The sequence below is a fragment of the Peromyscus leucopus genome, chromosome 20, assembly GCF_004664715.2.
Source record: "Peromyscus leucopus breed LL Stock chromosome 20, UCI_PerLeu_2.1, whole genome shotgun sequence".
Lineage (NCBI taxonomy): Eukaryota > Metazoa > Chordata > Mammalia > Rodentia > Cricetidae > Peromyscus > Peromyscus leucopus.
In genome coordinates this window covers 3,733,709-3,748,195 of record NC_051080.1, presented here as the reverse complement: position 1 = coordinate 3,748,195, position 14,487 = coordinate 3,733,709, and the positions used below count along the sequence as shown (strand labels likewise).

The 14,487-nt window shown below is 51.2% G+C and overlaps 1 protein-coding gene across 3 annotated transcripts in view; it reads left to right on the top strand.

Moving 5' to 3' along the window:
* Dip2b (disco interacting protein 2 homolog B) overlaps window positions 1–14,487 on the top strand; it is a 202,453-nt gene that overhangs the window by 182,908 nt on the left and 5,058 nt on the right. For all 3 annotated transcript variants that reach the window (XM_037197366.1, XM_028874585.2, XM_028874586.2), the window contains 7 exons: window positions 1,932–2,100; window positions 3,053–3,223; window positions 4,650–4,711; window positions 6,048–6,105; window positions 7,501–7,575; window positions 9,179–9,356; window positions 12,446–12,569. In XM_037197366.1, the coding sequence (XP_037053261.1) occupies window positions 1,932–2,100; window positions 3,053–3,223; window positions 4,650–4,711; window positions 6,048–6,105; window positions 7,501–7,575; window positions 9,179–9,356; window positions 12,446–12,569 (837 nt within the window). The remainder of the gene's footprint in view (window positions 1–1,931; window positions 2,101–3,052; window positions 3,224–4,649; window positions 4,712–6,047; window positions 6,106–7,500; window positions 7,576–9,178; window positions 9,357–12,445; window positions 12,570–14,487) is intronic.

The window sequence follows — 14,487 nt, the reverse complement described above, 5'->3', positions numbered from 1 at the left end:
GATGATTCTCAGGTGAAGTCTGGCATGTTTGACAGCCAGGATATCCCCCTAGGCTTGGCAGGAAGGCATGGTGGGATGGACTGACATCATGTGCCAGGAACGCGGCAGTCTGCCCTGACCAGATTGCTCCTGAGGACTGGCAAGTCCCTGCTCTTTCCACTGCCTGCCAGGAAATGGTATCTCGGGCCTGAACTTTCTCTTCCTGTACAAACGCCATGAAGGTTTCACGAGTCCCTGTCACTCCTCAGCACCTTCCTTCTGTGTCCCTGTCTTCACTGGGGTGGGGCTGTCCACGGAGTCCAAAGTAGAATGTAGCTGTCATCTTCAACTTCCTCTGCCAGTTCCATGCAGTGTCCACTGGTTCCGTTGTTCCTGTTACCTGCCGATGTATTGAAGTCGCTTCTGGGTCTTGGAAAAATTAAACAAGACCAAGAATGGAAATGTGTACCTGTAGTCCCAGAAACCTGAGAGGATAGTCGAGCACGGTTGTGTAACAAGACCACCTCTCAAAAAGGGAAAGGAGCGGCTGGGGAGATGGTGCAGTGGCGAAGAGCACTTGCTGCTCTTGTGAAGAACTCACATCCAGTTCCCAGCACCCACGGGGCACCACAGCTGTCTGTGGCTCCATTTCCAAGAGACCTGATGCTCCTTCTGACTTCCACAAGCACACACGTGATACACTTACATACATCAAGCAAAATACTCACATATATAAAATACAAACAACCAGGTAGCAGTGGCGCACGTCTTTAATCCCAGCACTCAGGAGGCAAAAGCAGGTGGATCTCTGTGAGTTCGAGGCCAGCCTGGCCAGGTCTGCAAATCAAGTTCCAGGACAGCCAGAGCTGTTAAACAGAGAAACTGTCCAAAAAAAAATAAAATAAATAAACAAATAAAGTCTTCTTTTAAAAGGAAGACAAAGCAACAGAACGGGTGCCAGCTCGCTCCTGTGAGTCAGGCTTGGGAGACTGCAACAGAGGGTTGACCATGAGTTCAAGTCTCCTGCTGTGGGCTAGTGGGGTTATTGAAATTTTATACCCTTCCATTTTACATGGAAGAACAAAGCTAATGAGGCTGGGAAATGCTGGCGCACGCCTTTAATCCTGGAACTCAGGAGGCAGAGCCAGGTGGATCTCTGTGAGTTCGAGGCCAGCCTGGTCTACAGAGTGAGATCCAGGAAAGACACAAAGCTACACAGAGAAACCCTGTCTCGAAAAACCAAAAAAAAAAAAAAAAAAAAAAAAAGCTAATGATGCCTTCTCTGGACTGGATGGACCGAAACCCCAGGTCCGGTGTTACTGGACTCCTGGGTTTAGAGGGTTAGACTTCGTGGCTGTAGATCTTCTAGGTGACTCCACATTCCTTCAGTTTTGTCCCCCTGCACTGTTGGAACCCAACCCTGGCCACCCCTCACCCAAACTCTGTAGTTCCTTCTAACCATCTCCTGGCATGGGCGGCTCCAGCTCCAGTTCCTGCTCCATGGTGGTTTATGACGACTTACGGCCACACTTCATGTGACTGACTCTGGCCTCGCTCCCTCTGCACTCTGTTCCAGGAATGCGGTGCACGTTCCGTACTTCTCTGCCTATATGCTTGTCTCTGCCTTCTCTCCCCACCCCACTTCTAGACACTCATCTGGAGTGCTCCCCACTTAGTGGAGCACCCCACCCCCACTTCCTCAGTTTGAGTGGACTCTTTCTCCTGTGCTCTTGGCTGGTTCTGTGAGGTGGTTAGCACACCTACCTGAGCCTGCTTTGTCTTGCGGTCACGTGTCTTGCGGTCACATGTCTTGTGGTCACGTGTCTTGCAAGTCCTGCAGGGGTAAGATGAAGGGTCAGTCTTGCACCCCCCGCGGCCCTCGGCCGCCTCCCCCCTGCTGTGCTCTGAGGGGCTGGAGTCAGCAGGTGGCAGCCTCCACTTCCTCCTTGCAGCGTCTATTCCGGTCACCAGTCCGTCTTGATCCCTCCTCTGGAGCTGGAGAACAACCTCTTCCTCTGGCTGGCCACCGTCAACCAGTACAAGATAAGGGACACCTTCTGCTCCTACTCGGTGATGGAACTCTGCACTAAAGGCCTGGGGAACCAGGTGGAGGTGCTGAAGGTGAGGAGCTAAAGGTCACAGCAAGTGACCGTCCTAAGAGCTTCGACGACGTGGCCAGGGCTTGAGAAAGCTGGAGCAGGGGGTGGTAGACGTGCTTGGCTGCCCTCGATCGGAGAGTTTAACTTGCTCTTCCTAATTTAGTGCATTCCCCAGTAAAGGAAGACCTCAGAACACCCCTAAAGAAAAGGTCCTCACTTAGGCGTGTATCCAGTGTCCACATATGAGGATGTCAAGTACTGAAGTTTCTTCAACAGAGAAATAGGGCCAGACCTAAAACAAGAGGTAGAGAGTTAGCTGCCCAAAACTCTGGGCTTGTTTTTCTACTGGTCCTAATAAATGAGGAAATCTGAGGGAAAGTGGGCAGGAACAGAAATACATTGCCGAAGAAAGAAAAGCCAAAGAGTTCGGAGTTTAGGGTGAACTCTTTGTGGTGGTGGCAATGAAACCCAGGGCCCTGTGCATCCTAGACTAGTGCTTTCCCATCTACTCACAGCCTAGCCACAGACACAGCCCAGCCACAGACCAGACCAGCCACAGTCACAGCCCAGCCACAGACCAGACCAGCCACAGTCACAGCCCAGCCACAGACCAGACCAGCCACAGTCACAGCCATAGCCACAGACCAGACCAGCCACAGACACAGCCCAGCCACAGACCAGACCAGCCACAGACACAGCCACAGACCAGACCAGCCACAGACCAGACCAGACCAGCCACAGACCAGACCAGACACAGACACAGACACAGACACAGCCCACACCTTAAGAATTTAGATTAAACAAGAAAGACACAGAGCAGAGAAGATCTCCCCGTGGGCGATTGTACTGAGATGTTTGAGCATTTCCTATCTGAAGCTGCTTTGCGCCATGTCTGGACTGAGAAAGTAGCTCTTGGCTTTTCCTGAACAAGAAGGGATCTTCCTAACTATGTTTCTGGCACCAATGTCTTCCAGACCCGAGGGATCAACCTCTCCTGCATCAGGACCTGTGTGGTGGTGGCAGAGGAGCGGCCCCGCATCGCCCTCCAGCAGTCCTTCTCCAAGCTCTTTAAAGACATCGGTCTGTCCCCTCGCGCTGTCAGCACCACGTTCGGATCCAGAGTCAATGTGGCCATCTGTTTACAGGTAACGCCAAGAGATGGGTCTTGCTGTTGGTGCTTCTTCGAGACAGTCGCCTTGTGTTTCCTCACCTCAAACTCCAGGTGGTCTTCCTGCCTTGGTCCTCTGAGAGCCAGGTGGACTGTGAGCTTCTGCAGTGGGGACTTGAAGGCCACACTGCTCTGCTTACTTCCTGTGGGACGTAGGCTTTTCATTTGTCCTTCTCTGTGTCTCCTGGTGTAGTCTACACCGTGACACTTCTGCTTGCCCCAGGGTTGGCTGCAGCTCTGCAGTTACTAGGGAAGCCCTGAGACAGAGGCAGGCCAGTGCCTCCAGTGGAATGCTTCCTCCTCTCTGAGACCTGCTTGCATTTTATTAATCAATATACAATATACAGCCTTTTTTTTTTTTTCCTGAGACAGGGTTTCTCTGTATAGACCTGGCTGTCCTGGATCTCACTCTGTAGCCCAGGCTGGCCTTGAACTCACAGAGATCCACCTGCCTCTGCCTCCCGAGCACTGGATTAAAGCTGTGTGCCACTGCTGCCTGGCTAATATTACAGCCTTCTTTTTTTCCTATCCCCTACATATTTTTGCCTTTTTAAAATACACCTGTACCTCTCCTTTTTGCCATGTTGTCTTGATGGGTCTAGAACAGTCTGATTTCATGCTGCTTGAAGGCTCATGAGTACATGGGCAAGAGGGAAAGGTGGCCAAGACATTGGGTCTCCTATGACCATGGTTACATGGCTTGCAGGAAGTGCTGTGATACTTTCCTGTGAAGTCCCATTGTGTCCCTTGCTCCCATCCGTTTTGGCATGGTGGCTTCTCTCGTCCCTGCTCTGAGCCCTGTGCAGGAAAGCCCCTGCGTCTGGTACTGTTTCATCGCTTCAGAGACATCTCAGAAGACACCAGGCCCAGGGCTCCCCTACCTGCTGGCTTTGCCGTCTCCCTTGGTTGAAGGGAAAGCGAGAGTGAAGATTTCAGTGGACGGACGCCTGCATCTGTGGATGTGGTCCACAGGGCGGTCCATTTGCATCTGTGGATGTGGTCCACAGGGGCGGTCCATTTGCACCTGTGGATGTGGTCCACAGGGGCGGTCCATTTGCACCTGTGGATGTGGTCCACAGGGGTGGTCCATTTGCATCTGTGATGTGGTCCACAGGGCGGTCCATTTGCATCTGTGATGTGGTCCACAGGGGGGTCCATTTGCACCTGTGGATGTGGTCCACAGGGCGGTCCATTTGCACCTGTGGATGTAGTCCACAGGGGGGTCCATTTGCACCTGTGGATGTGGTCCACAGGCGGTCCATTTGCACCTGTGGATGTGGTCCACAGGGCGGTCCATTTGCACCTGTGGATGTGGTCCACAGGGCAGTCCATTTGCACCTGTGGATGTGGTCCACAGGGCGGTCCATTTGAAATAAACACTGTGCTGCTTTGTTCTTCTTCAGGGAACCTCGGGACCTGATCCCACGACTGTGTATGTAGACCTGAAATCACTGAGACATGACAGGTACAGTGAGCAAAGAGCTTGGCCTCAGGGTCAGCACCCCTGATCCTCTTTGTGTCTAGATTTTGAGGGGAGATAAAGGAAGGGAAAGAATTCATGTCCATTATTAAAAGTGATAGAAGTTTTGCTTATAAAAAGAAAGCTTTAATTCTCACAGTTGCTTCTTTGGTGTTTGTTTGGTTTTTCCACCCAAAGAGGTGGGATAGGATTTGAAATGCCAGTTTGTTATGTAGCCTAAGCTGGCCTCAGCTTCACAGTCCTCTTCCTGCCTCTGATTCTGCTGGATCTCAGGCATGTGGACCATGCCTGGCTTGCTGCGCTCTTCTGTAATTAAAATGTAACCTTAGTTCCTAGCTATATAAAATATTTTTGTGGAACCGAGCGTGGTAGCGCACGCCTTTAATCCCAGCACTTGGGAGGCAGAGGCAGGTGGATCTCTGAGTTTGAGGCCAGCCTGGACTACAGAGTGAGTTCCAGGACAGCCAGAGCTATACAGGAAGTCGCTGTCTTAAAAAGAAGAAAAAGAATGGTTTCTTTGCTCTGGGGCAGTCGAGATAAATGAGGCAGGACGGGGTCTGTGACGGCAGCGAATCCACTCCAGGGTTTGCAGCCGCCTCCTCCCCAGCTGAGAAGATTTTAGCTTTGTCCCACAGCACTGCTGAGACACTGAGCCCTCTGCGCTCCAGGCTGGTGGCCGGTCCCTAGTGTTCCCACGTAGAGTCCAGGCTGCACTGTGGTGGTGGTTTATTTTTAATATGTGTGTGTGTGTCTGTGTGTGTCTGTGTGTGTTGTGTGTCTGTGTCTGTGTCTGTGTCTGTGTGTCTGTGTGTCTTTTGTAGGCTGGAAGACAACCCCAGGTTTTGTTACTCAGTTCCTCAGGAACCATGCCCTTGTTTTGTGAGACAAAGCTCTCTCTGTGAGACCCGTGGCTTACCAGTTCTGCTGAGCAGGCTAGTTTCATGGATGCCCTGGTCTCCACCTCCCAGCACTGGGACCATAGGCCTGTGCCAGCCCAGTTGGCTTCTGACATGATGCTGAGGATGGTCCTCGTGTCCTCCTGCACCTACGCAGCATTCTTGCCCCTCTTCCCCAAAGATTTCACCATGCCTGGAACATTTTTGATTGTCACAGTGGGAGCTGCTATTGAAATCTAGCACATAGGGCCAAGATGTTGCTAACGCCCTCCACAAACTCTGTCTGAGCTGTGGCATCAAGAGTGCAGAGTGTAAGAGCCTTGCTCTGTGGAACAGGAGATGCCAGTCAGAGGCCTTGGGGAGACGGGTGTAGTGTGAACCCAGTTTTAGGAAGACTGTATGCATTAACTGCTGTTCCTCTGCAGGGTCCGTCTTGTGGAACGGGGCGCCCCCCAGAGCCTCCTGCTCTCTGAGTCTGGAAAGGTACTCTCTTCTGCCAGCTGCTGGGGAGGGGAGGCCGGAGCCTGAGGGTGGAAGTTCAGTCAACCCTAAGGTTAACTCCACAGACTCACCCTAGTGGATGGTCTCACTAAGGATAAAGACAGATGTGGACTTATTTCCATATTGTTTAAACCCCATGGCATGCCATTCTTACTGAGAAACCAGCAGAAGGTAACATTCAGTGCACACAGTGCACAGATAAGCAGCCAGTCGGCTCTGTCTAAGCACTGATGGAGACAAGGTGCTGGCTCTGGGGGAGCTGGCACCCTGGGGGCAGAGCATCTGCCTGTGGCGCAGCCGCTGCTCTGAGCATCACTTTGTCCCCATCCCCCCATCCTCAGCATCTCCCCAGCCCGTCTTGTCCCTCCTCCCTGCACTGTCCAGACAGAGGACAGGATGGTGACAATGTTTCAGGTTCCTCCTAGGAATCCTGAGGCACTGAGAAGAGAAAACCAAAGGAATCTCACTTAATCTACCCAGCAAATGTCACCCCAGAGGGAGCCGACTGCAGTTTTTGTTGTGTGGACTGTGCCATTAACTGCCTCATGTCTGCACTTGGGTGCACACGGGCTCAGGAATGCCATGTCGTGAGGGCAAGCAGAGGCCCCAGGGAACTGTCTTTCATTCCCTTCATCCAGGTTTTAGCTATTTAAGCCCTGATAGTCCGTAGGTCTCAGCTTTAGAGACGCAAGCTAACAATTTCAACAGGGCATGACAGGTGACCAGAATGGCTGGCCAACCCACCTGTCTTTTTGCCCATAAAGGTCCTTGTACATGTTGGGCAGGCAGCTTACTGCTGAGCTACACGCCTGGCCCAGGATAAATCTTCCGCTCAGCCAGCACCTGGTTTCTTTCCTCTCCTGAAGATGGAGGTGTGATGTCTCTCGAGACGAGGGGCCACCATGTCTTCCCTGTTCTCACTGCTGCACTTCCCCAGTTACAGCCCCCTGACTATGGTGTGGTCTCCAGGTGCTCTCCCCTGCTGTTTTGTCTTGGAAAGAGTTTACCCAAAAGGGTACCAGAGCCTCACTGTTGTGGCCCTGGGCAGAAGTTTCTCATCCTCTGAAGAGATGGCGTCCTGAGTCTGCTTTAGTTGGAGAGTGGAACTTACTGGTCCTTGAGTCTCAACCAAGAAGAGAAAGGTAGACCAGAAACAAACAGAACAGTGCATCAGGGCCCTGAGTGAGGCAGCTTCTGCCATTTCTAGTCCCTCGCAGTGAAAGTCCAGTGCCTAGAGGCCATTGGTGGTTTTACAAGGTTAGAGTTTGAAGCCAGGCCTCAAGCATGCTAAATAGGCCTCCACCAGTAAGCGAAGCTAAAGCCAGAGCCAGGAGCTTTGACTAAGCTGAACATTTGTATTTCCCTTTTGATCCTTAGATCTTACCTGGAGTAAAAGTGGTTATCGTTAATCCTGAGACCAAAGGGCCTGTGGGAGACTCTCACCTGGGTGAGGTAGGTGTGAATCTCATGTTCACTCTGAAATCACTAGCCAAGATTTTAAAGACCACACACTAACAAGCCAGCAGAACTGGACTGGACTCCACCCTCCATTGGGAATATCTGTTTTGTTTTGTTTTTTTCTGGAAAGCTGTTATGGAAAGTGAGGAGACTGACAGTGAAATCAAGACTGGGTAGAAATTTCCTCAGAGTTGTTCACTGCCTTCCCCTTAGCTCAAAGCAAACCAGCCAAATGCCGCCTGCTCCCACCTGTGAAGAGCTGGAGCCAGGCGGAGCCGCGTGTCTACATCTTTAAACTCACATGAGTGTTACAGTCCAAACTTTATTTATGTATTTGCTTTAATATGAAAATCCTCTTCAGGCTTCCTTCTATTCTCCTTCCCCCAGCTCTCTGAGGACTACTGATGGACCCACAGCTTAGTGGGAGGGGTCTTGGCAGTGTGGGTGCCAGGAGCATCCCTGCCGCGATCCTAGTCATTGTTCTGTTCCTGTGCAGAGACACCGCGACCACAGCAACTATTATAAGAAAACAGTTAATCGGGGCTGGCTTACAGTTTCAGAAGTTTAGTCCGTTATTGTCATGATAGGCGTACGGAGACATACAGGCAGGCACTGGAACAGGAACTGCCTGATCTGTAGGCAGAGACAGACAGACAGACAGTCACAGACTCTGGGCTTGGCAGAGTCCACCCCCAGTGACACACTTCCTCCGACAAAGCCACACCTCCTAATCCTTGTAATCCTTTTAAATAGTGCTGTTCCCTGGTGATAAGAGTTCAAATGTGGGCTGGAGAGATGGCTCAGAGGTTAAGAGCACTGACTGCTCTACCAGAGGTCCTGAGTTCAATTCCTAGCAACCACATGGTGGCTCACAACCATCTGTAATGAGATCTGGTGCCCTCTTCTGGCGGGCAATCATACATGCAAAGCAGAACACTGTATACATAATAAATAAATAAGTCTTTTTAAAAAAAAAAAAAAAAAAAAGCCGTTCTCATTCACACCACCTCAGCCAGTTACCAGCTGTCAAGGATGGGCAGGCTGCCCTCCTCAACAGACATGTTTCCTGGGCTCTAATAACGACGGCATGCACCTCACAGAAGGAATAGAGACTTGGTCACAGCTGTATGCACTGTGTCTGTATCTGCAGTGCTCAGTGACAGGCTGGCTGTCACCAAATCAAGGGGTGGCTGGTACCGTCGGTTGTCAGCTCTTGCCCTGTTGACGTTGTAAACTCAAGGGCCTTGTGCCTTGGTTACACAGAGTGTAGTGATTGTGCCTTGGTGCTTTTGTGGGAATCTGGAAGTCTGTGAGAAATGAACCCAGGGAGGCAGTGCAGCCTAGTGGTTAAGAGCACAGCCTCTGGTGCTAACCACCGGGGTGGGGCTCCTTTCTAGTCCTGTATCTTAGGGACTTTTTAGACTTTTCTTTCTACCTGTAGAGTGAGAATATCAGTGATGCGGCTGTGTGGTTGTCCAGTGTGTCAGAGCTGATGGAGGTCAATGTCAGCTGCATACTGTTGTGCTTGTGTTATTAATCGGAAAATGAGATTTTAAAACAATGATAAACCGCCGTCATCACCTTTCCTTTCTTGCAGATCTGGGTGAACAGCCCCCATACAGCCAGTGGCTACTATACCATCTACGATAGCGAGACTCTTCAAGCTGATCATTTCAACACCCGCCTGAGCTTCGGAGATGCTGCTCAGACTCTCTGGGCCCGGACGGGATACCTTGGGTTCGTCCGCAGGACCGAGCTCACAGCAGCCACTGGAGGTATCTTCCACCCGGTTCTCTTCCCAGCTGCCTTGTTTACATAACACTGGCTAGCCTATTCCACCCTTCTTCGGAGGAGTATAGAGTCCCCTCTGCACCCTTCAAACACGTAATGGAGTCACGTTTTCCTGAAGTAGTGACCTTTGCCCCCTGAGGACTGTCTGGAACGGTGCTGGAGCAGCTGGTAACCCTAGCAGTGCTCCTGGGTGAGTGGATGCTCGAGGCAGAGCAGAACTTCTTAGAGCTGACACCACTGAGCAAGCGGGACGGCCCTTCCTCCTTCCTCTCTTCCGCCCTGGCACACCGTTTCCAGTCCAGGAGAAACAACATCCTCCATCACTGAGGGGGAGTTGGTCCTTTATTTTTGGTTTTGTTTTTTTTTTGTTTGTTTGTTTGTTTTTGGTTTTGTTTTTTTTCTTGGTTTTTCGAGACAGGGTTTCTCTGTGTAGCTTTGCGCCTTTCCTGGAACTCACTTGGTAGACCAGGCTGGCCTCGAACTCACAGAGATCCGCCTGGCTCTGCCTCCCAAGTGCTGGGATTAAAGGCGTGCGCCACCTCCGTCCAGCATTGTTTTTGTTTTTAATGGTGTTACTACATAGCCCAGGCTGGCCTCAAACTCACAGAGACCCACCTGCCTCTGTAGTGCTGGGGTTAAAGGCGTGCACATCCATGCTTGGCCTGGGAATTGTTTCTGAAGTGGATCCAAACCTGCTTTTTGGCAACGCTCTCCCGGAGGGTTCCCTAACATCTTCCTCTGCCCAGCTGGTCATCACAGCTCCTCTGCTGTCCGTGCACACTTGCCCCCTCACTGGCATTGGTGGCCGCTGCAGCATCCTCCACACCAGCTCTATTTGCACACAGAAGGACCGGTCCGGAAACACCGTGGGCTGGAAGGGCTCAGCTAGCGCGTTTCTCCTTAGCCCGGCAGTGTGTGTCATTTCTCCATATTTCTTTTCTTTTTTCTTTTTTTTTTTTCTGGAGCTGAGGACCGAACCCAGGGCCTTGCACTTGCTAGGCAAACGCTCTACCACTGAGCTAAATCCCCAACCCCATTTCTCGATATTTCATGGGGAAGCCACTGTCAGCAGGGAGATGAGGGATGTGGTCCCTAGTCAGGTGACTGTGAGCAGACACTCGACCTGCTCTACTCAAGAGTCCGAGCACGGTGTCCGCTGCCTCACGGAAATGATGTGCAGTTACGTGATGTGGTACATCTAGAGCTGGCACAGAGGAAACACCATTGCTCCATTGCTGCTGTGTTTCTGCTATCATTTCATCATCAGAAATCTACTCTTACCAGGCTGGAGAGAAGACTCGGGTGGAGAGCACTGTCTGCTCTTCCAGAGGTCCTGAGTTCAATTCCCAGCACCCACATGATGGCTCACAACCATCTAGAATGAGATCTGGTGCCCTCTTCTGGTGTGCAGGGATACACGCAGGCAGAACACTGTATACATAATAAATAAATAAATCTTTAAAAAGAAAGAAATCTACTCTTACCAGAAAAGTGCTGCAGAAGCCTCCTTCCTTCTGTGTGCTTGCTGGGTTGAGCCTGGCCAGACTGACCCCCATGCTCTTCAGTCTGGAAACTGGTGCATGGCCGCTGCCCCTGTCTCAGGCCCTTTCCTCCCTCCCCCTCCTCCAGCCATGTCTGACTAATTCTTGTTCATTTGTCAGCATTTCTACAAGCTCTCTTCAAACCCTTGATTAGAGCTCATTTGTACCCCAACTCCTCAGAGTTCATGCCTGTCCATGCCTGTCTTCCTCTTAACTTGCTACAGAGGAATTCCTGTTTGTGTCTCCCCCAGCTAGGTCTTTTTAAAGAGAATGTTTTTAGTTATTAACCTAATTATCGTATGTGTATATGCTGGAACCTAGGATGGCTGGGGGGGTGTAGACTAGAGGACAGTGTGCAGGGTTGGGGACTCCTGCCGCGTGTGTCCTGTTGACAGTCCCCCATCAGGGTTGGGGACTCCTCCTGCCGTGTGTGTCCTGTTGACAGTCCCCCATCAGGGTTGGGGACTCCTGCCGCGTGTGTGTGTCCTGTTGACAGTCCCCATCAGGGTTGGGGACTCCTCCTGCCGTGTGTGTCCTGTTGACAGTCCCCCATCAGGGTTGGGGACTCCTCCTGCCATGTGTGTGTGTGTCCTGTTGACAGTCCCCCATCAGGGTTGGGGACTCCTCCTGCCGTGTGTGTCCTGTTGACAGTCCCCCATCAGGGTTGGGGACTCCTGCCGTGTGTGTCCTGTTGACAGTCCCCCCATCTGCTAACCGCCTCACCAGCCCCGTGTTGTCATTGTGGCTCTCTAGCACTTAGCACGGTTCCTGTCACAAACAGTAATAAGAATGGTTCATTTTAGCACGGAACAGTGTACCACGCACCATGTCAGCTACCTTACAAAATCATTTAAGTTATTTTTTAGTTTGGGATGGTGAAATGGCTCAGCTGTTAGAGGATTTGCAGCTCTTCCAGAGGACCCAGGTTCAATTCCCAGCCCCTATCAAGAGGTTTACAACCACCTGTAGCTCCAGCTCGGGGGATCCAGTACCTTCTCTGGACTCTTAGGGCATGTACAGACATACAGATACACGTATACACGCAATTAAAAAGTAAAGTCTTGCTGAGTGGTGATGGCACATGACTTTAATCCCAGGGGAAGCAGAGGCAGATGGATCTCTATGAGTTCGAGGCCAGCCTGGTCTACAAAGCAAGTTCCAGGACAGCCAAGGCTACACAGAGAAACCCTGTCTCAAAAAAACCCTCAAAAAAAAATGTTTAAAAAAAATTGTGTGTGTTCATGCATACCACCACACAGATGTGGAGGTCGGAGGGAAACTGAGACAGTTCTTTCTTTTCACTTTTGTGTGGCACACACCTACTGAGCCATCTCTCCAATCCAAACTAAATATATTCCTCACAGCAGCGTTTTAACCTTATTTCTGTCTCACAGAGCAAGTAGCAGGACTCAAGACCTTATGGAAGTGGCCGAGTCACAGCCCGCTGAATGGCGACGTCAACCCTGCGCTCTTAATGCCAGCGTGAATGGTACTTGGTGGCATCTGAAACATGCTTCTCTTCCTTCTTTCAGAGCGTCACGATGCCTTGTATGTGGTGGGTGCGCTGGATGAGACGCTGGAGCTGAGAGGATTACGATACCATCCGATTGACATAGAGACCTCCGTGTCCCGGGTCCACAGGAGCATTGCCGAATGGTAATTTATTTCCCCATCCAACTATTCCCACTTCAGCTTTAGTAATGAGGAAAATTGATCTGGCTAATCAGCCATTTATCCCACGCTAAGGAATATGTAGATCACTTTCCATCTTGGTTGCATGGTCCACTGTGGCCATCAAAGCCTGTTCACCAGAGCCAAAAAGGTCTTGGAGCCACCACGGAACATGGCGGGACTCTTTGGACTGAGTCAGTTTGTACGAGCAGACTCGCGTAGGTAGAAGAATTAGCAGGTCACCTGCCTCTAGGAAGTCAGTATAATGTGGTAGGAACGACTGACTGTAGACTCAAAACACTCATTTAGAGGCTCACCTGGGGTGGGTAGGTGGCCCAGTTCCAGAACTCACTTGGTAGAAGGCGAGAACCAACGCCCACGAGGTGTCCTCTGACCCCCGTGTGGGCGTAGTGCACACAGAGGCCTCCTCTCCCGGGCACGATCAGTAGATGACAGGAAGATGGCAGGTGACAAAGGCTGGCCTTGCTCTCTTGTGCTGGTCAACAAAGGATCAGATCAGCACGTGCTTTTTAAACTGTCCGCGGGAAGCCGGTGGGAAGGACGGGGTTACCATTTCAGCCTGTTTGCACATGGCGGGAACTTGCCTGCGTTTCCCTCATCCAGGGATTAGCCAACCTCATACTGATGGCAAGCTCACTAAAATTAAAACTGAGTTTTACCACTGGTTTTCATTCTGGGGTTTTGTTTGGTTTTGTTTTTAACTTGTGTGTTTGTGTGAGTGTATGCCACGTGTATGAGGGTATCCATGGAGTCCAGAAGAGGGTGCTGGGTCCGCCCACAGCTGAGTTACATGTGGTTATGAGCTGCCCAACACAGGTACTGGAATCAGCTCCCGTCCTCTGCAAGAGCAGCCAGTGCTCTTAACCGCTGAGCTGGCTCCAGCTCCTCATTCTTGGTTTGGTTTGTTTGTTTGTTTGTTTGTTTGTTTGTTTTGAGACAGGGTCTCTCTCTGTAGCCCTAACTGTCCTGGACTTCCCTTTGTAGATCAGGCTAGCCTCAAAATCACCGAGATCCGCCTGCCTCTGCCTCCTGAGTGTTGTTCCGGGTTCTCAGTGCCTGCGGTTCCCTCTCTGTGTAGCTCTGCGCCCTCCTCCCGCCTGCCCCTTGTTGCCTGACCACGGTTTCTGGGATAGCTGCTCGTGCTTTCCAAATACCCCTTTGTCTAAGATGTCCTCGCTGCGCATGTCGACCCGTATGCCAGCACTGAGGGACAGACACAGGGACATCTGGAGCTGCAGACGAGCCGGGGCTACCCAAGCAAGAAAGCCTGCCTCAAAACAAACACACAAAAAAGGAGTCTTATATGTTGCCCGGGTCAGAATCTTCTCCAGACCTAAAGCCAGATTGATCAAGGCAAGCACATCTCTACATGAAGAAACTTGTGTAAAAGCATGTAGGGAAGTTGGTGCCCTAACTGATTTTAAATATTCCACTTTAGTCTAACCAAATATTACTTCTGTCTATCTTTAATGTTTGGAATCATTTAGCGTTGTATGTCGAAAGCCGGCTCTACCTTCTGATACAGTAACCGCCCAGTGCAGAGTATGTGGGCCTCACAGCGCTTTCACACGGTGTGTGACACCCTGCTAGCCGCAGAGATTGTGTTCAAGAGAGTTTAAGTCAGCCGGGTGTGGGGCACACCTCCAATCCCAGCACTCGGAGGCAGAGGCAGGCGGATCTCTGTGAGTTCGAGGCCAGCCTGGGTTACAGGGTGAGTTCCAGGACAGCCAGGGCTGCACAGAGAAGCCCTGTCTTATGGGGGAGGGGAGCGTAAGTGAAGTCAGACATATTGGCTCACCTGAGCAAGAGAGACCATCTCAGACAAATAGACGACACTTGAGTTGAAGAGCACATGGGAAGAACATCTGGCTGGCTGCCCTTC